General features: G+C 37.3%; 1 protein-coding gene and 1 non-coding gene across 3 annotated transcripts in view; one reads left to right on the top strand and one right to left on the bottom strand.

The window, feature by feature from the left end:
* MAN1A1 (mannosidase alpha class 1A member 1) overlaps positions 1-20,757 on the top strand; it is a 173,884-nt gene that overhangs the window by 47,597 nt on the left and 105,530 nt on the right. Inside the window, exons 2-3 of one of the 2 annotated variants that reach the window (XM_040965569.1) lie at positions 66-162; positions 5,052-5,167. In XM_040965569.1, the coding sequence (XP_040821503.1) occupies positions 66-162; positions 5,052-5,167 (213 nt within the window). Of the gene's footprint in view, positions 1-65; positions 163-3,855; positions 3,944-5,051; positions 5,168-20,757 lie in introns of those variants that run through there. The other variant, XM_040965570.1, reaches the window with a different exon arrangement.
* On the bottom strand, positions 15,754-15,880 carry LOC121146304. The gene has a single exon (XR_005882177.1). It is a non-coding gene; the product is annotated as a small nucleolar RNA ACA64 (small nucleolar RNA).

Here is a 20,757-nt window from a genome sequence, read left to right as displayed (position 1 = left end):
TTATATGCTTTGTTTTCTAGCAAAAGCCATTAAAATTATAATGCTGTTTTCATTTCTTTTCTCAGATGATGGAACATGCTTGGAATAGTTATAAACGCTATGCCTGGGGATTAAATGAACTAAAACCTATAACTAAAGAAGGCCATTCAAGCAGTTTGTTTGGTAAGTAAAACTTGCTTTTGTTTCTTGGGTATAGTATCTTTTCTGAGCTTACAGGTAGTGATGGTGATGTCCGTGTGCTAAGATAACCCTCTAGGACATCTCGTTAGGCAACCTGCACACCTGATGAAGTTGTCTGCAAGGACTGCACAGTGTGAGCGCAGGTGTTACGCTGGCTGTGCTTCAGTGTGTCCTGTGAAACTTACAGGGACTCTGCCTGCAAGGGTGCGGAGTACAGCATCAGGACATTTAGCTCCTGGAGTCATGCCCAGTAGAGCAACAAAGGTGAGCTGTGTTCATTGCTGTTGCATAGGCAGCCACCTGAGGTGAGCCTCACTGGTGACCTTCACTGAGGTGATCAACCTTGGCTGTGGATTTCTCCTTTTTGAACCTGGAAGAAAAGGTGAGGATGATTTCCACCAGTTATTTGAACTTCTGTGTATACACTTTTTTAGTGCTTAATACATACTACTCTCACAGCTCCCTCTGCAAGTGGTACTGTGCGTACTAAACAATGTTCCATATGGAAGTCAAAAATCTAAGAAACAGAGGGTTTGATGAATTCTTGGAGACACATCTACCAAGTCCCCTTCTCATGGCACTTCATCTCTTTCTAGCCCCCCAAATTTTGTGTGTAAGTACTGGAATAAAAGAAATAAAGCCTTATTTTAAGACTACTGAGTTCACCTAGAGAAAACATAGCTATCTATACTTATTAATTGTATTATTGTATGTGTAATCGCATACATTATATAACACATAACATGTTGAGCTAAAACATGATGGTATTCATATATCATCTTATTTAACCTCAATATAACATATATTTTATAGTGAAGATAAAGAATCAGAGAAAAGCCTTCTGAGAAATAGCCGTCCACTAACTGGTTGAGCTAAGCCTTGAACCCCAATGTGGATAGCCCCAGAGTATGTATTGTTAATCATGGCACCATACTTTTCTATATTTTGGACCTTCCATGTATTTAGCTCTATTTCTGGCACTGCTGTTAATGAAAATTGTAGAAGTATTGTCAGATTTTGCGGCCTGACCTAGAACACCTACAATGGGACTTCAAAACAGTTTGTGGAAAATGGAATGAGAAGATGTTACTTTGTTGAAAAAAAATGAGATTTATGTGTATTTTTTTTCCATGATGCACATCTTCCACACACTTTTTGAAGTGTTCTTATATGTGCAAATAGTGAGTTGTCACAGCTCTAAGGTAGATCTGTAGATACTTCCACAAAGTTCTGAGGAGACAAAGGTTATCACAGTGGTCAGGGAATGTTGCAGGAGTAAGACTGGGATGTGTGAATGAAAGAGGCTGGTTGGTCAGTCCAGTGACATAACTTAGAGATGAGAAGGAGCCCAACCTTGGAGGAGTTTAGTGGGAGAGGTTTCAGATGTTGCCAGAGTAGTGCTGTCAAGACACAGTGACCTGTTAATGTGGGTTAGCAGAGGTAGAAATTTCAGAGAGAAACTAGAGCTTCATGATGAACCAGAAGTCTATATTTTATCATTATTTATAATAATATTTTTTCTAAAAAAAATCTATCTTCATTTTTGCTTTTCTTTCTGTGTGTTTATACCATTAAAAATAGCTTTATATTAGTTTTTTATGATGTTTATCCATTTATCCAAGAGATTATTTGCTTGTCTTTTTATACATTGATGACTTTAAATTTACAACAGATTCTTAAATATATTCTAGTCTCTTTTGTAAGGCTTCTTTTGTTTTGCGATTTTGATTGATTTTTTTCGGTAAAAGCATTAATAATCCAGATGAGAACTTGCTATTCAAAGAAAAAAGCACTTTCAATATTAGTATAAGGAAATGAGATATCAATAATTCAAGTGCTATTTGTCCCACTCCATCTTCAAATTAACATAGGATACATAAAAATTTTCCTTGTTATAGTAGCACCAACGTATTAGGACATAACAACAAAGAATATGAAGTTCTCATTTTACAGATGAGAAAAATTATTTTTGAGGTGTTTTCTGTTTGGACTGACATAATAAATGTGAATACTGATAAGGTACTTGCAGCTTTTCAGTACATATGTAGAATGTGTAAGGGTCAGGTCAGAGTGGCTAACGTATCCTTCATCTCAAACATTTACACTGCTCATTGCTGGGAGCATTCAAAATTCTCTCGCCACTGATTTGACATGTATGGTCAGTTATGGCTACCCATAATTATCCTATCCAACTGCACCCCTGAATCCATTCGTTTTTTTCTTTCCTTCTTCCCTTGCCTCCCACCCTTCAGGCTCTGATAACTGCTGTTCTACTCTCCACTTAAATGAAATAGACATTTTAACTTCTACATACAAAAGAGAGTATGCAGTGTTTGTGCCTGACATATTTCACTTCATGCACTGCCTTCTGCTTCCATCGGTATTGCCGCAAATGACAGAATTTCATTTTTTTTAATGGCTAAATAGTTCATTGTGTATATTTATTGCATTGTCCTATCAGTCATCTGTGTGATGGGCAACTTTTGAATGAATTTTAAATGACTTCCTTAACCTACTTCTCAGCCAACTTTAATCTGTGAATAGTATGCATTCCTGTATAGTCTTTTGGAAAATCAGGTAGAAAAGAGAAATTTAACTTCTTTATCATATAGCTTCAAAATGGTCTGTTAGTTTGCCATGATGTTTTGACTTTAAAAACAGTGTGCAATCTTGTTTTGTTTTGTTGGAGAGAGTATTCACAGCCTTTAGTCCGTAAGGAGCTCTTCAAGGATGCTTCTTTCTCTTGGGCATTCGTAACCAGTTATGTTGAATCTTTCATCTAGTTCTCATGAAATAAAATTGGTCAGCTTATTAAACAATTTTCATGAACATGAACATAAGAACACATTCATGCTCTCCCAGTTCTTTTTTTTTTAAGATTTATTTATTTTTATTACAAAGTCAGATATACAGAGAGGTGGAGAGTCAGAGAGGAAGATCTTCCATCCGATGATTCACTCCCCAAGTGAGTGTAACAGCCCATGCTATGCCGATCCGAAGCCAGGATCCAGGAACTTCCTCCAGGTCTCCCACACGGGTGCAGGTTCCCAAGGCATATGGGCCGTCCTCGACTACTTTCCCGGGCCACAAGCATGGAGCTGGATGGGAAGTGGAGCTGCCGGGATTAGAACCGGCACGCATATGGGATCCCAGCACATTCAAGGCGAGGATTTTAGCCACTAGGCCACGCTGCTGGGCCCTCCCAGTTCTTTTAATAGGAAACTAGAACTGTTATTTCAAAGTTTAAGGGATCAAAAATATTTCACCTGTAATTGTACTTCATAGAGATATTCTATGCTTAACCAATTGTAGTCAATGCAAAGTTAAAATGTAAGAAATGAAAACATGTATTTAAAGCACTTAATGTTTGAGAAGTGAGGTGTTAATGAAAATATGAAGTTGTTTAATGTTTTTAAATTTCCACTTTAAAATATCCCCATGAGTGTCTCCTTAAATCAATAGTTCTAATCCCCCAAAGTTAAATTTTTAAGAAAAGTGGAATTATAACGAAATGTGTCAGGAAATTAAAGAATATACTCTAGTTGCTTTCTTCTAATCATTAGGAATGTCTTACAATCACTGTTTACATCTTTTAAAGTAAGTTTTTAAATATTCCAGTACCTGTAGTTTTCTGCTAATAATTTCTCATTTTGATATCAGAAACACATCTCTAATAAAATGATTTCCACTTGAATGTACGGAGTGGCTCTTGAATTATGAGAAGCACAATCTACAGAAAGTTTGGTACCCAGTCTTTCCTCAGGTATGAATTGGACATCACTGTCACAATTGTGTAGGGCATTAGGAAGTCTGTGCAGGTGAACAAAGTGTGAATTATTTTCTCTAAAGTAATTTACAAAGTGAAAGATAGGCACACGAGTAATTGTAATACAAGACCCAAAGTGAGTGTCAGAGCGATACAGAGTCTCCACAGCAGGGAGTTAAAAGGAAATAAACCAGAGTCAAGGTGCATCAGGGACCCAAACCAGTCAAGTTTCATGGAGGGGTGAAATTTCAGTTTAGGGTCCTTCATTTCTTAGAGCTGCCACAAAATAAATTCATATTTAGAAATTATGTTTAGATAGGTTTTCACAGACATAATTTCATCTAATTACACTAATATAAATATGCTTTGCTTCTTTGTTTTAGGATTATTCTTTTCTTACTAGAGAATGCAATCATAAATCACATTTGAAGACATTCACTTTCTGCAAGTCATAAGAAGCTATCAACTATATGTCAGCCAATAGCCTGTGATCATTTTTAGCTCAGTTTAGTACACTTTTTATATTTGCTTACACTAGAAGCTTAGAAAGCATTCAGTATTGTCACTTATTAATAAATCCAGTATTGCCTTATTTCTTGGGTATAATCAGTTTGTGTGTAAAGAACTTGCTAAAAAAAAAATTGCGGAAGGACCCGCATGTTAGTGCGTTGAGTTAAACTGAAAACTTGGAATACTGACATTGCAGTGGAGATGCTGGCTTGAGTCCTGACTGCTCCTTTTCCAGTATGGTGTGTTCATACGTGTGTGCTCTTGAACACACATGTGTTCTCTGCTCTGTCTCCTTCCTTTTCTCCCTTCTTTCTCTTTACTGCTGTGCCTTTCAAATCAATATTTTGTTTATTTATGGCGAAATGGGATTAAAGCTAAATTCACTATGGCTAAAAAAAATTGGATATTCATGCCTTTAAGGAAAACCTCAGAAATTTTATGAAAAATGTATTTTATGGAAAAACAATGGAAGGATTTCACAGATTTTTCCACCAAAGTGAACTTGCCTTTCGATTCCGTCTCTTGCAAACTCTCTGAAGTTTCCCTTTATGTATTTGTGGAAAGTGTTTTCCTGAATATATGTTCTTATTTTCAGGCACCATCAAAGGAGCAACAATAGTAGATGCTCTGGATACACTTTTTATTATGGGAATGGAAAATGAATTTCGAGAAGCAAAAGCATGGATTGAAGAAAATTTAGATTTTAATGTGGTAAGTTTGCTAAAAGTTACTAACTCATTCCTTAAATTTTAACCAAAAGAGATGAGTGTATAGTGGGACAGATTATTGTAATGCATTTGCAGAAACAAATCATGCAACTTTTAAATAATAAAAATGCTATTATCATGCTTTATTCTTAACGGTCTTCCCTTGCTACACCCATAGCTGCCTGCTGTGGGGTAAATTCCGAGTGACAGAAGGAAGTTAACATTCTTTAGTTTTAATATTATTAGCAACCCTATGAGTAGGTTATTTTCATGGCATTGTAGATGAGAAATCTGAACCTCAGAAACTTCATCCAGACTACGTAGTCACTCAGTTAAGGGTCAGAGCTGGGATTCCAGAACAGAGCTGTGTGGCTCCAAAGCTTCTGCTCTTAGGCTACCATAGTGCTTCCAACAGCTGCATCTGTTTTTCTGTAAATAAGGCCTCAAACTTTGTTCATCATATATTCCCATCAGTGGAAAGAAATGTGTGCGTGTATGTGTGTGTAAAACTTACTTTACTTTGTGTGTGTCCTGTCATTTTTAGCAAATGCTTCAAGACTCATAATGTGCTGAGGGAAAGATTCAGATATAATGATAGTGCATATTATTAGTACTTCTTGATCAGAGAACTGCACCCTACCAAATACAATTCAGTAATTATTGTTTTACTGCCTAAGGATGTTGGTAAAAAAAAAATATTCTAAGTCAAGAAAGTTTTAGGCAGTAGGTATCGTGGTGCATTGCTAGCGATGCATGTATCCCATGGGAGTACTAGGTCAAGTTCCTTTTCTCATCCAGCTCCTCCACCAGGGAATCAGTTGATCTTGAGTAAGGTAGTTCTGCCACCCACATGGGAGACTTAGATGGAGTTCTTGACTTCTGGGTCCAGCCCAGGTCAGCTCTGACTTTTATAGCCATTTGAGGGTCAATAAATAATTTTTTTTAAAGTACGTCAGTCCTGGTAGTTTCTTAGTTATTCACTAATGGTTGCCTTATTGGTATTTTTTTTTTAATCTGACACTCCCTTACAAAAATCCTCATAATCTTTTAGTCTAGCTGGTAAGCATTCTTTGATTTATATTAATTTCATAACTCAGCACAGCTAATGTGCTGTATGTAGAAAATAAATAAACCAGGAAGTCCCCTGTTAACCACTAAATTTTAGGATACGCTTGTTCTACAAAACAAGGAAAAACACCAGAATCATTGAAGATGTACAAGATCTATAAGGATAAGTCTTTCCCCAACTCTGGTGAAAAAGCTATATAAATTAAAAGTTTTAACACTTATTCTTACTCCTCTGATTAATTGTTATGTGTATAGCATTGCATAACCTTAGGACGGGCAAATAAGTCTGTGTTAATCTGCCTGAACATTTAACTTCAAATATAACAAGAGTATTTCACTACAAAGAGACCATGGAGATCGATGTGTTAAGATTTTTTTTTTTTATGTTAAACATGAGAAAAGTGTAGTGATCTAGTGATTTTCCTTGAAGTTAAAAGATATTTGATTGGAGTGACTCATGATTCTTCCAGTAATTACAGATAAATATGAGAAAAAAAGAAATGGAAAGGAACATTATTATTTTTTTTTGCATTTTGATCTGTTAATAAAACTTTAGCTCTACTTTGTTATTATAGAATTCACCTGTTTAATCTCAAAAAAGACCTACCAGGTTGTCTGTAAATATCTATGAGATCACTTTCTTTCCTCCTAAGAATGAAGAAACAATAATTTGGTTCCTCACACTGGTGATGTGTTTCCTTGTATCTTCCGTATCATGAGAACACAGAAGGCATCTGCTCAGGGATATCGGACTGCATAGAAAACTAAGAGGGATTGAATTATCATTGAGTGACCATTAAGATACAACACTTTTAAAGTTTTTATTTAAGATGTTTGTTTTATGAAGCATATTTAATTAGTAGTAGACTTTTCGGTTCTACACATTTAAGGACTATTGATAATCCTGAACTATAGACTTCATTGTATAAATATATGCTTAAAAAATCAAGATCAGGCATTTGATGCAGTCATTAAAACTAACCTTGAGATGCCCACATTCCATAGCAAAGTGACTGGGTTCCAGTCCTGGCTCAGTTTCTGATTCGAGCTGCCTGCTGATACGCGCTCAGGCAGCAAATGGTGACTGTCATCAACATGGAAAACCCGGATTAAGTTTTGAACTGGCTCTGCTTGACTGGCATCCTGATGTTGTTAGTATTTGGGCAATGCATCAAGCTGCGGACATAAGCCTGCTTTCCCTTTGCCTTTAAAATTGAAAAAATGAATAATTTTAAATGAAAAAACGTAAAGGATTCTGAACACACAGTGGCTTAAGCGGCCATTCTGCAGCACTGGCTGCATGTGCAGTTTTGTGCACACAGCTACTCAGAGGATTTGAGCAATTCTCTGATTTTACACAGTTCTTAACATGAAGGCGCTTGAAATATTTGCTGCCAGTACCTGTTTGGATATTGCTTTCTTTGTGTTTTCAAAAACAATTAGTTTGGGCCGGCATTGTGACATTTCTTGTTAACCCTCCATCTGCAGCACTGGTGTCCCATATGATCACCAGTTTTTGTCCTAGCTGCTCCACTTTCAATCCCTCTCCCTGCTAATGGCCTGAGAAAGTAGTGGAGGATGGCCCAAGTAGCCCTTACACGCACTTGGAAACTCTGATGGAGTCCCAAGATCCTAGCTTTGGCCTGCCCAACCTTAGTTGTTGTGACCATTTGGAGAGTGAAGCAGCAAATGAAGGTCTCTATCTCTTCCTCTAACTCTGACTTTCAAATAAGTAAATAAATCTTTAAAACAAACAAAAAGCAAAACAAAATATAAGTGATCAAAAATATCCAAATGTGAACCATATTAAAAATAGTAAATATATTTAGGAAAAGTATATTGATTTACTCTACCCATTGCCATATTAACTTCTTCAGATTACTACTTTTAATTTATATAAATACATGGTGCATAACAATTTGTATTTTACATCCACCCACTGTACCCAGATATCCTAATAGCAATTTCAATCATTACTTAGTTTTCCTTCCAAAAACATTGAAATTTTTTTCCACTTTATCTGAAGGAAGGAGAAATTTGAAAAGGTTTTAGGAAAAATAAGTCATTTTTGTCAATAGATTGTAATTTCGTTCTAGCTTGGATACCTTATTCCTTGTATTTCACAGTTTTTCTGATTAAGCATTTTAATAGTGTGAGGGTATTTTTAAAAATGAAGTGAATGTACCCAAATTTATTGTTAGGCAAAAATAAAGATAACACTAAACTGAAACTCACTGAGCGTGAGTTTAGCATGTGATTCCACTTGAAAAGAACAGGTCTTCTAGTCAACAGTTAATGTGTTTATATGATATATTCAATTTCCGTCACTTAAAAGTAGAAAGTAAATTATTTTAATTGGTTGATACTGTCATTAACTAAACTTACTTTCATCTCATTAAGGCAGAGTGAGTTATTTCATTTTGCATAATTGGTTACATAAAGTTCAGATGACTCTGTTAATTGGCTTAAAATAAGTCACTGAGATCAGTTTTGGGAGTCGGAGCAAGGGCTCCATAGATGGAGCTTTGTTTTCAATTCTGTTTCTGGAGAAGGACATGGATATTGGCAGAAGACCCTAGGGGGATATTATAGTGGATGTGTTTTCTGATTTTAAATCAAAGTAATCCTGGGACAGACAATCTATAACTGCCTCTTAGTATTCAGTATTCATTCATGCATTTGCTCATCATTCTTCAAGTACCTCAAAGGTTTGAGTCCTTACCCTTATGGAGCTTCTAGCCGAGCATTAAACATAATCAGAGTATGTTAGCTAGATTTGCACTACATAAGGAAGAAGAAAAGGGGAAATTTCTATTCATTAAGTACTATACACCTTTATCAGGCACTATGGTAGTCATTGGAGGAACCAAGGTAAGAGGTATTTTCCATGGTTTTACAGATGAAGAAGTAATGAATTAACCTGTCCAGTGTAACAACTGTGATTTGAGCAGGGTATGCATAAATCATTGACCCTCTAATGGATAGGAAGTGCAAAAGTAAAAAAATTTGAGTTCTCTAAAGTTAGGTACATTACCTTAACCTCACAATACAAAATGTACCATTCGGTAGGCATTCACAAATGTTTGTTCAATAATGAAAATTCTCTTGTTCTGCTTCCTGGTGAACTGTACAAGGCTCAAGTGGAAGATCACTGACTGGGATACAGAAGAAGCTGTATGGGGTCATTCTAAAAATTTTTACTTGTTTTTAATTTACTTGACAGGCTGAGGGTGAGGAAAGATACAGATAGCGAATCATGGCATCCACAAGTACAGGATGGATCTCTCCTGTCTGCTGGTACACTCCCCAGATACCCCTGTTGTCCAGGGGCCAAGGCCAGAACCTTGGGACCGCATGTAGGTCTCCCATGGCAGGGACTCAGCTACTGGAGCCGTTACCACGTCTGCCTCGTAGAGTGAGCACTAGGAGGGAAGTGAAATTGAGAACAGCCTGGATTGAAATTCTGAAATTCCAGTGTGGAATGTGTGTGCCCTAAGCAGCATATTAACTTCAAGGCTGAATAGTAATCCTGTGTTGTATTTCTGTGTAGTTAGAAGTGATCTGGAGTTCAAGTGTAGCTGGCCTATTTTTAGTCACTTTCTAAACAGATCTGTGTTAGGTCCTGACACAGGAAGATCATTTAACAAGAGCATAAACGAAGAAGACTTTCCTATTCAGGCATTTCTAAATTCAGTGTGAGCTTCCTGTTCTTCACTGGCACTCTGAAAGAAAAAAATTGGCTACCTAGATCCTTACATGAGATACTGAAAACTATCTTTAGAAACAAATTTTGTAGCATATGTACAACATTTTTCCAGATAACAATTTCTTACATAAACCTTCTGCAAAAGCCAAAGCTATATTAAATTATCCTTAAAAAGCATCTTTCTACACTTAGGTAAAGTAGTATCTCAGAATCAGAGGTAAATGTTGAGAATGACAAAGGGGTGTTGAGTATCTTGCTCCTGAAAGTAACACATACGGAGGCTGTGCTCTTTGGCAAACATCTGGATCGTACTTTTGGTTGTGTTCATACCATGTGTTTTAGGAAATGGAAGGACCCATGGCAAAGGTGACTTTTTTTTTTTTTATTTAAAGATCCAGATAGCTTGTCTAACTGAAACATTATGTTACTTTTCGGGAACGTAAACTTTAGGGTTCTCTGAAAGAAGAATGTAAATTCACTTGAAACAGCCTTGTATCTTCTCAAGTTCTAAAATGAGTAGTTGGTTTAGATCCAAAGTTTGATGCCATAGAGCAGGAAAGAAGTGATTTTTGCCCTAGTGTTTCACCTGGGGGGGGGGAATCATTTTAGGAGCAGCTCACCTCCCAGGATGGGGGGAAATTGCTTGGTTAAACGTTCCCTTGATTATTTAGTTACTCGGTACATCACATCTGAATGCTAAAGAATACCTGTCACTGGTGGTGGTGATTTGGTTTCTAACTAGAGGATACTAAACTGTTTTCTCTGGTAGTAATTAGCCAGTAGTAGGTACGGTACTTGAGAGCCTCTCTGGACCTCGTGGTGAAACCAAAATTAACTCTGAGATCATATTTGCCTCACTTTGTGGTCCAGAGAACTTGCATTGTTTAGTCTTAAAAGATTCATCGTGTTATCTAAATGTGAAACTAAAATCTGCTTAAGACGTTCTGTTATATTGGTCACGCTGTGAAATACAGCAGTTTAATCTGTTGAAAGGACTTGATGCTTGAACATAATTCTCAATGTATTGGTAGAACATGTTCTTTGCAATACCACTTACACAAAATAGGCTTTCATAATCACCACGTGTTAATACTTGGGCTTGCCTTATACTAATAAATAAAAGTTTATGCTAAGCCTAAATTTGAAGTAGCTTCGCTCAGTTAGTACAAGGTGACAATACAAAGTAGAAACTATTTCTCAGCATAAGCTCCTTCAACTACAAGACACTTCCAGACACTGATAACAGCATCAGTCCGTCTAAAAGAACCGAAGTTCCAGGAATAAGAAGCAGGTGTTAGCCTTCTTTGGTCTTCCAGAGTACCCCCAGGAGAGTGCTTGAGAATTCCAAAAAAGCGTTGGCTGGACATTTACTCTTTGCCACTCCTGCTGTGACTGTGTCACCACCAGCTCCTGGTAGCCATTGCTTCAGCTCTGCCTGGTCTTCAGGATCGTGGTGATAGAGCCACTGTTCACTTCCAGTTAGAATTACTGCAGGAAATGCTGGGGGATCTTGATCTCATTTGTTTCAGATTTCCATTGAAAACTCTGCTGTTGTCCGCAGCTGATGTGAGCATGAAGTTGACTCCGCTTTAACTCTTCAGTCGGAGCTGCTTAGGCTGAGCCACGTGAGATGTCTCAGGCGATGTCTGGTTTCTCCCACTGGTCTAAGTAACTTTCAGTTAGGACACACAGTTTTTTGGGTTGTTTTGTTTGTGTGCTTGTTTCCCCTCACTGTGTCTACTGCTGCAAGTCTCATCTTTATTGTCTTCTGCAGTTGAGGAGTCTGTCCTAAACTGGATTTCTCTAAGGACATTATCTCTATAAATTTTTCAAATATAAGAGGATTTGCATATTTCTGAGAAGTTGTTTTCTAAGAGATCATTTTCAGTTTAATGCAGTCAACCTGGTCTTTAAGATGGTATGTATTCATAAAATGACAGTTAAGAAGAATGCTTGCACAGGTTCCATTATGAGTAATTACCATACTTGTTAGGGATCCCAATTACACTTTATTTCTCAGGGGAAGCTTGTGTCTGTGGAGTTCTATAGGCAAAGGAGTACTGTGGAATGCTCCAGATCTTAAATTTGTTAACTCCTGTGGAAAAATGTTACTTCATTTGCCAAGATCTATTAAAAATAGATCATTTTAAGGTAATTTTAGTAAATGAATTGCTTATTTTAAAACGCAATCTAATAACTTTCTTTAAACTTCTGAAATTAATTCACTGTCTAGTGGCAGGAAGTTGATCATTCAGACATTCTTTAGAAATAAATTTTGAAGCATGCTGACTTTTCTACTGTTCAGATAAGATTAGATTCTTCATGCCCATGTGTTCATGATATGTTGATGTGACTGCCAGAAGGGACGAACAAAATACAAATTAGATTATTTTTTTCCATATTAGCAGTCTTTATTATTTTTTTCACAAATGCTTGTAGGGATGTATCTGTGTGTGTGTGAGTGTAGTTGAAAAAAAACTATTTTTAAAAGTGATATACTTAAGGTAGAAGTTATGAGATTAAGATACAAAATAAAAGATTTTTTCAAAACTGCAGAGTATATATATATTTTAAAGATTCATTTTATTTTTATATTGGAAAGGCAAATATACACAGAAAAGAATATACAGAAAGATTCTCTGCTGATTCATTCCCCAAGTAGCTGCAATAGCTGGAACTGAGCTGATCTGAAACCAGGAGCCAGGAAATTCTTTTGAGTCTCCCACATGGATATAGGGTCCCAAGACTTTGTGCTTCTTCAACTGCTTTCCCAGGCTACAAGCAGGGAGCTGGATGGGAAGTAGAGCAGTCAGGACACAAACTGGCACCTCTGTGGGATCCTGGCGCATCCAAGATGAGGATTTATTCATTAGGCTATCGTGTCAGTCTCAGAACTGGAGCATAATTTTTCTGTGATTTGTAGTATCTGATTTTAAACAGGTGGTATATTTTTGTGGTAAATTTAATATTTTACTTTATATTAGATTTATGGATGAATCTGGTTAAGTATTTCTTTGTTTCAGTGGCCATTGCTAGAAGTAAAAAATGAAAGAGCCTTTTCTCCACTCCAGATTTTTCTTAAAGTGTAATCTTATAACCAAAAATTTGTAACTTGAAAATTTTTCTCATCACTAATATTTGTGTGCAATTGAAATAGAAGATTAGATCTACTTTTCAAACTGTCCACTACATAAAACTTCATATTAAAAGCCACAGAAGACATAGGCATATTCTAGCAATGTAATTTAAAATTAAGGATTTACAAAGGAATTTAATTTTAAAACAAGCACAGATGAAGTAGACTGCTAAGGTTACATGATTCATTAGGATAAATCTCACAAGATTTAGTGATACAGGCTGTTTTGTACACACACTGTCTTTCTCTACCCCAGCCCCTCTATGGGAGAGCATAGAACTTCTGAAAGACATAACATGATTACTCAAAGGAGAAATTTTTTCATTTACATTTATTATTATATCATTGGAAATTAGAGTTGGATTTTTATAAAAATGATTTAAAACTCTCAGAATGTAGAATTCATATATCATATAAAGTATATCAAACTTATAATGCAGTTGTTCAGCATACTGAATTTCAAAAGAGGTTTTCTAGTTAATGAGAAATATGACTTCCATGATTATAAGGGAAGATGATTTTTTAAGGTTTTTTTTTTAATTGGAAAGTCAGATTTACCCACAGAAGGAAAGAAAGATCTGTCCACTGATTCACTCCCTAAGTGGTCGCAATGACCGGAGCTGTGCTGGTCCGAAGCCAGGACCCAGCAGCTTCCTCCAGGTCTCCCATGCAGTTGCAAGGTCCCAAAGCTTTGGGCCGTCCTCAACTGCTTTTTCAAGCCACAAGCAGAGAGCTGGAAGGGAAGTGCAGAAGCCAGGTATGAACCAGTGCCCACATGGGATCCTGGCAAATGCCAGGTGAGGACTTTAGCCAACAAGCTACTATGCTGGACTTGTGCAAATGACTTTTATTATTATTATTATATATACATTTTTAATTACATTGTATTATGTGACACAGTTCTATATAGGCACTGGGATTCCTCCCAACCCCCCCCCCATGGTGGGCTCTCCCCCCCCCCCCCCCGTTGCACAACCACAGTTCAGGTTTAGTTGAGATTCCTTCATTGCAAGCATACACCAAGCATAGAGTCCAGCATCTCATTGTCCAGTCAAGTTCAGCGGCTTCTTGGGGAGACCCTCCCTGGTCCGAAGGCAGAGCCAACAGAGTAGAATCCTGATCAGTTAAAAGCTCCAACATAACATCAGCAACGATATAGAACGTTAAGGGATAAATTGACAAAGTATTGAGCAACCAATTTGTCAAAATTGGATGTATGGTCTTAACAACTTCCTGTGACTATTTCAATGACATTTCAACAATTGAGGTGCGAAACAGTTTTAGGAAGGGTGTGCAGAGAAATCTTCCATACCTGGGTGAGGAGTACTTAATCCCCATGTCCTACCTAGTAAGGTGTGTGTGAGTCCATGCTGACCAAGCCTTCCTTGTTGTTGTTCTCTGCCTATCCATTCCAATTTGTGTGTGTGTGTGTGTGTGTGTGTGTGTGTGTGTGTGTGTGTGTGTGTGTGTGTGTGGGGGGGGGGGGGCCTCTGGAGCATCCCTGATGGTCATTGCAGAGAGGGTGGCGACCCAAAGTTGGAGCTAAGTAAGAACCAGAGATAGCTCCTCTCCCTAGTCCTGAAGGGACTTTACTGTTCTTCTGTTTCTGAAGACCACTCAGGTTTCCTGGTTGTTGTTCAATGGCCTTGGATCCTATGATGAAGGATTCAGCTTCTTCCATCCCGTGTGGTAGGTCCAAGGTGGGGGTGAGGGGGCAGGAATGTCCTCTGAGTTCTTGGCCTCCAAAGGCATTCCAGTCCCCTGTGGTCTCCTTGGCAGTTGGGATGTGGTCCTTGGCGCCCGTACTGATAGCCCTTGGTGGGGATCCGGGAGACTCCAGATTTGGGATACCAGCCTTCTCCTGTCCACCTGCTCCACTCTAAGGTCCCCCACTGCTCTGTGCACATGACCTCCTGTTAAAAGATTGTCAGGGTCGCTCTTGATTCCCCCTATATATCTTTGTAGTTTTACTGTTATCTAATGTTGTCTTGAATCTATTGTCTACAAGTTACCTGTTATGTGCCTGAGAGGTTACACTACACGGCTTCCTCACACGTTCACAGGAGATGGAAGGTTTCTTTGCTCTCCCACCCAATTTCTGAGTAGTAAAAGGTTCTGAAAATATATTTGGTTATACAATTTTAAAAACACATGGGTTAAGACCATATTAGGTAGAGGTCCATCGGGGGAGATTTACATCATTGGGAATCTTTAGGGTTGATTCATGTACCCAAAGCCCTGAGGGTTCATCATGGAGCTTTCTAAGCAGCAATCATAGAAACCAAATCCCAGAGCTCCCTGGCCGGGTGGCTAGCAAGCAGAGCCTACCGCCAAATGGCGCACTGGCCACCCGATACCGGCTCTGGACGCCCGCATGGTAGCGGCCACGTGTGATCCAGGCATGGGACGCTACTTGTCCCGGGGCCTTCCAGCCCCCATGTGGTGGCTGGAAGACTACTTCCCCAGGTTCAAGTTCCTCCCCTTCCCGGTCCTGCCCCCAGCTCAAGCCCGCAGGCGAGCAGTGAAGCAGTCGAACCTGCTTCACAGAGCTCTGTGGGTAGTCCATGGCGCTCAGGCTAGCCCGATACTGGCTCTTGTCCCAGGGCCTTCCAGCCCCCATGCAGTGGCTGGAAGACTCTTTGGTTTTCTTTTTACACCTGCTTGTCGTTTCCTGGTTTGCGCCTGTCGGGGCCTGGGTCTCACCTTTCTACACAGGCAGTGGGAGATGAGCTGAGTCTCCTGGTGGCTCTAGGCACTGAATCTCACCCATGGCTATGGCCAAAGCCAGGGCGCAAATAACTTTTTTAAGCAGAAAAATAACAGTGCCTCAAGAGCATAGATAAATATTAGAAACAGTAGTTTTCAGAATGTTAACTTCATTCACATACATCACATTTTTTGTACTCAGTATATGAGTTACTCTAAATTAATGAAAACATGCAATATTTGTATTTAGGGGACAGGCTTGTTTCACTAAGCATAATGGTTTCCAGGCACAACTACTTTTTTGCAAAACACAGAATCGCATTCCTTTTTGTGGCTGAGTAGTACTCTGTAGTAGTGTGTGTACCGCATGTTCCTTATTGCATTATCATTTGGTGGACATCAGGGTTGATTCCGTATCTTAGCTGTCATGAATTGGGCTACATGAGTAGGACAATTCAGAGAACTCTTTCGTGTGCTGATTTCATTTCCTCTGGGTAAATTCCCAAAAGTAGGATATGTGGATCATATATCTATTTTGAGATCTCTAAGGAATCTTCATCCTGTCATCCATAGCGATTTTACTAGTTAATACTCCCAGCAGCAGTGAATTAGGATCGATTTTTCACCACATCCTCACCAGCTTTCTTGTTTTCTTTTTCTTTTTAGATTATAGCAATTTCACTTGGGTTCAGGTCAAACTGCATTGCGGTTTTTATTTACATTTCCCTGCTGGCTTATAAGCCTGAGAAATTTTTCATGTGTCTATTGGCCATTTGAATTTCTTGTCCTTTGTACACTTCTTAGCTGGATTGTTTGTTTTATAGTTGTTGAGTTCTTGAACTCTTTATAAATCATGGGTATTACATAATTTCAAATGTTTCCTCTCATTCTATTGTTTGCCTCTTTGTTGAGTAATTCCTTTGCAGTACAAAGCTTTGTAGTTTAATATAATCCCATTTGTCTTTTCTTGCTTTTGTTGCCTGTGCTTCTGGGATTGTCTCACAGAGCTTCCCTCTAGTAATTTGTTGATAGATTTAGATGATTGATCCATCTAGATTTGGTTTTGTGTAAGGTAGAGATCTAGTTTAATGCTTCTGCATGTGGAGATTGGATTTTCCCAACAGCTTTTGTTTAAAAGACTCTTTTCTGCGGGGGTTGATTTTTATCTTGTTTTCTGAGGATTAGTTAGTTGTAGATATCTGAATTAATTTATAAGTTTCTGTTCTGGCTTATTGGTCAACATGTCTAATTGTGTGCCAGTACCAGACTGTTTTGATTACAAAAATCCTGTAGAATGTCTTGAAATGTGGTATTGTGATGTGTCTGACTTTGTTTTTATTGGTTAAGATTGCTGTAGTTATTTGGACCTTTTCTGTTTCCATATGAGTTTTGGCATTGGTTTTTCTAAAACTGAGAAGAATGTCGTTTTCTAATAGCTTTGTGAATGGTACCGCTTTTTTTTTTTTAAGCTTTAGCTATGGCACGTGGGTAATGGAGACAGAGATCTGTTGGGTCAGGTATAGTAATTTACAGTACCTGGAAATCACTACAAGTATTGTTCACAGTAATTTGTATTCAGGAATTTATAGTGCCTTGTAAGAGATGCATTGACTTTGTTTGGAACTGGCAAAACCAAGGCACTGAAAAGAATAAGTTGACTAGGGACTCATTCTCAAGTAACTACAAGACTAGCCTTCTTTGTGACTCCAGGCCAGTATTTTTATGGTTGTTGTCCCAAGTAGCCAACTAATTGGTTATGGTGGATTTTTTTTTTTTTAATTTTCTTAGTCCTTTTTTGCATCTAAGAGTCTGTAAAGAGTGACTTTAAAAGTTTAATTTTTAATTTTCTGGCATAAAGCATAATAATTGTAGGATACTGGAAAAGCTCTCAATTTAAGGCTTCTAAATATTTTAAAATTTGAAAAAAGAAAGGAAGAAGAATTATAGTCAGGAATTCAAATGTAGGTTTAGTTTTTCAATCAGAAGATGATGTTGACTATTGAGACCACTGATGAAGATGTGTTATTCCTGAAAAGGATTTACAAAAGTAAGGACACAGCAGTCATTGGGAATTGCATGGATTCACTAACAGGCCAGTTTTGCTGCTTGGGCAGTCTCATGAGACTATATGATACATGAAATTCAAAAATCATAACAACTCATTTTGAGCTTCGCACATTGGAATTTATCTTCTCATGTACTGTATATAACTGGATCAATAACTGAGTGAATAACAGCATCCAATAGGTGATTGATGTCTAACTGAAGACATATTGCTAGTAGTATATGACAAATTGCGGTCTTCCACCTTAAAATAATTTTTATCAGATATCTCTATAAAGGTTCTGATTAACAGTTTTCAAAGGGAGATGGGAAATGCATATGAAATAATCATGTAACCAGGAAAATAAAATGATGTAAAATCATTTCCAGGCATCAGTAAGCTGATGTATAGAGAACTGCTTAAGTTTAAAAATTACAAAATCAAAGTATCAATTGAGAGGAATGTGATTCGATTCTTTAAATTCGTTAGATTTTCTTGGTAGACATTACTCTTGGACATAAGAAGTAATAGTTGTGTGAAAAACTAAATAAATGCATTCCCTTCCCAGTAATTATGTAGATTATTAAAGCTTTTATCAGTATTTATATCATGTTCCTTCAGAGTGATATACCTGAAGATAAATTGGAACTATATGGAGTGCTTTTAATTAAAGTATGTTAAATATTATAAAATGTGAAATACAGGTGAACTCATCAGTTTTATTTTATGATGCATTTGCCTAATTTTAACCTAGTAATTCTCTTTCCTGTTTTCATAACCTTATTGCAAAAATTATTTTTAACTTAAGCAATTACTTAGCTTTGTTAGATATTCATACTTTTCAGAGAGATAATAACATGAATATATATACATCTCTCTTTTTCCTCTGAAAATATGTTATCCACTAAAATATAGACTCACTGAGTTTGGAGACCTTCATTGTTCTATCTCTAGCAAATAGGATGTGGCCAGCATCTTAGTGTTGTTACTCAGTAAGTGTCTATTAAAGAAATCATCATTTTGACTGTCTCCCAAATATTCACTCTATATATTACAATTTGCTGTTATCTCTCATCAATATCAAAAGAATGGTTTGACACGAGGTAAAATGATTGTTAATAATTAACAATCATTAAAAAGGCTAGCTCAACTTGAGGTATACCTTATCCTTTGTATGTTATCTGTGCTGAAGTACGCAGTAATAAGAGTGAGGATATCCATTGAGTAATAAATATTATAAAATAATCAAAGTATTCACAGTAGTTGCTCTTATATGTCACAACTACGTGGCCATAAATGAAGAGGTTTGTGGGGTCGCATTGTGGCACAGCTGGTTAAGCTCTGCCTGAGACTCTGGCTTCTCATATCAGGGTGTCAACTCATACCTGTTGTATTGCAACATGGCTTCTTCCAAATAGAGTTGGGAAGGCTGTGGAAGACGGCCTAGTGATTGAGCCCTTGCCACCCCTTTAGGAGACTCAGGTGGTTTTCACCCTCCTGGTCTCAGGCCTGGCTCATCTGTGGGTACTGTGATGATTTGGGAATAAGTTAGCAAATGAAAGATCTGTCTTCCATGACACTCTGCCTTCCAAGTAAGTTTTTAAATGCATGAAAAATTTTACTGGATTCTTTTTTTCAGCTCTTGAATTTCTCATGCATTTTATTCAATAATTTTTTTTTTACTTTTTTTTGAGAGAAATGTTTTTTGATTTATTTTATAGTCAGAGGCCCAAGGGCTCCACTAAAGAAAGAAGTCAACAAATAAAAAGTGAAAAAAGAACACAGTCCAGCAAGAAAATAGGCAGAGATACAAACAATAATAAAATGAAAATATGTTCAACTTTACTCATAAAAATTTTACACCAATCACAAAAAGCTGCAGTAGTATGTAATTCTTATTAATATATTTAACAGAAGTTTAAAATAATTTGACAAAAGCCTAACTGCAGCAAAACTGATGCACGCAGGCATTTCTTCTCTACTTTGTTGTTGTTGCTGCTGTTAATTTTAGTTCCCACCTAGAAAAGGAGAACATGTACCATTTGACTTGACTCCTCAACATGATGTCTTCCAGCTCCAAGCATTTTGGATCAAATGATAAGATTTCATTCCTTTTTTGTAAATTAATGATTTCCTCTGCACGTGTGTAATAACTCAAACAGCTGATAGTTTTGGTGCATTGTCATGTGAAATATTATAGGACATAGTAACAGCTCTTAACAAGGAATCTGAATGCTCTATTTCCAGTCTTCATTCTATTATTGAGTTATCTGACCTTCAGAAAATCCCACTAACCACCATGGCTCTTAATTTCTCCATCTGTAAAATTAGATGGGGAATAGAAATGAATTTATAGGCTATGGCAGGGTTGGAAGGCACAGTGTTCATAAAGAGATTAGCACAGCATTTAGCACACTACAAATAAGAAAGGCAAGCTACTTCTGCTACAAGTAAGATCTGTTTCAGCGAGGCAAAGAGTGTATCATTATACCAGAGTATTATGTTAATGCAAAAATAAAATATTGTGTCACAGAAATTCAGCCATGCAAAGCCACAGGCAGCACTAGGAGCGAAGGGCCCCATTTCCCATTCTGTCTGTTCCCTTTTTAATGCTACCTCAACAGGATATGAAAATGTTGTTGGACTAATGAACTATCAGCACAGTGTAATCTGAATGACTAGCCTTCCAGGAAGAAGAAAGCAGACTAATGAGTAAAATAAAGTTTGCAAAATATGAAAAAAAAAATCCGGCCTTATTGCTTTAACGTAAATGGAGCCTGCCATGTCTTGTATCTGCTTTTGAATAGAATAAGAAATGAATTACTTTTTATGAGTGTTTTTATCATTTTATCTTAAGTGTCAAATTGTTTTTATCTACTTAACTACATTTTTACACCATTAAGAGATGGACTTTTCTCCCCATATATAAATGTA

Source organism: Ochotona curzoniae, unplaced genomic scaffold (genome assembly GCF_017591425.1).
Source record: "Ochotona curzoniae isolate NIBS_2020 unplaced genomic scaffold, NIBS_Ocur_1.0 scaffold_3890, whole genome shotgun sequence".
NCBI classification, from domain to species: Eukaryota; Metazoa; Chordata; class Mammalia; order Lagomorpha; family Ochotonidae; genus Ochotona; species Ochotona curzoniae.
This window is presented reverse-complemented; position numbering and strand designations above follow the sequence as displayed.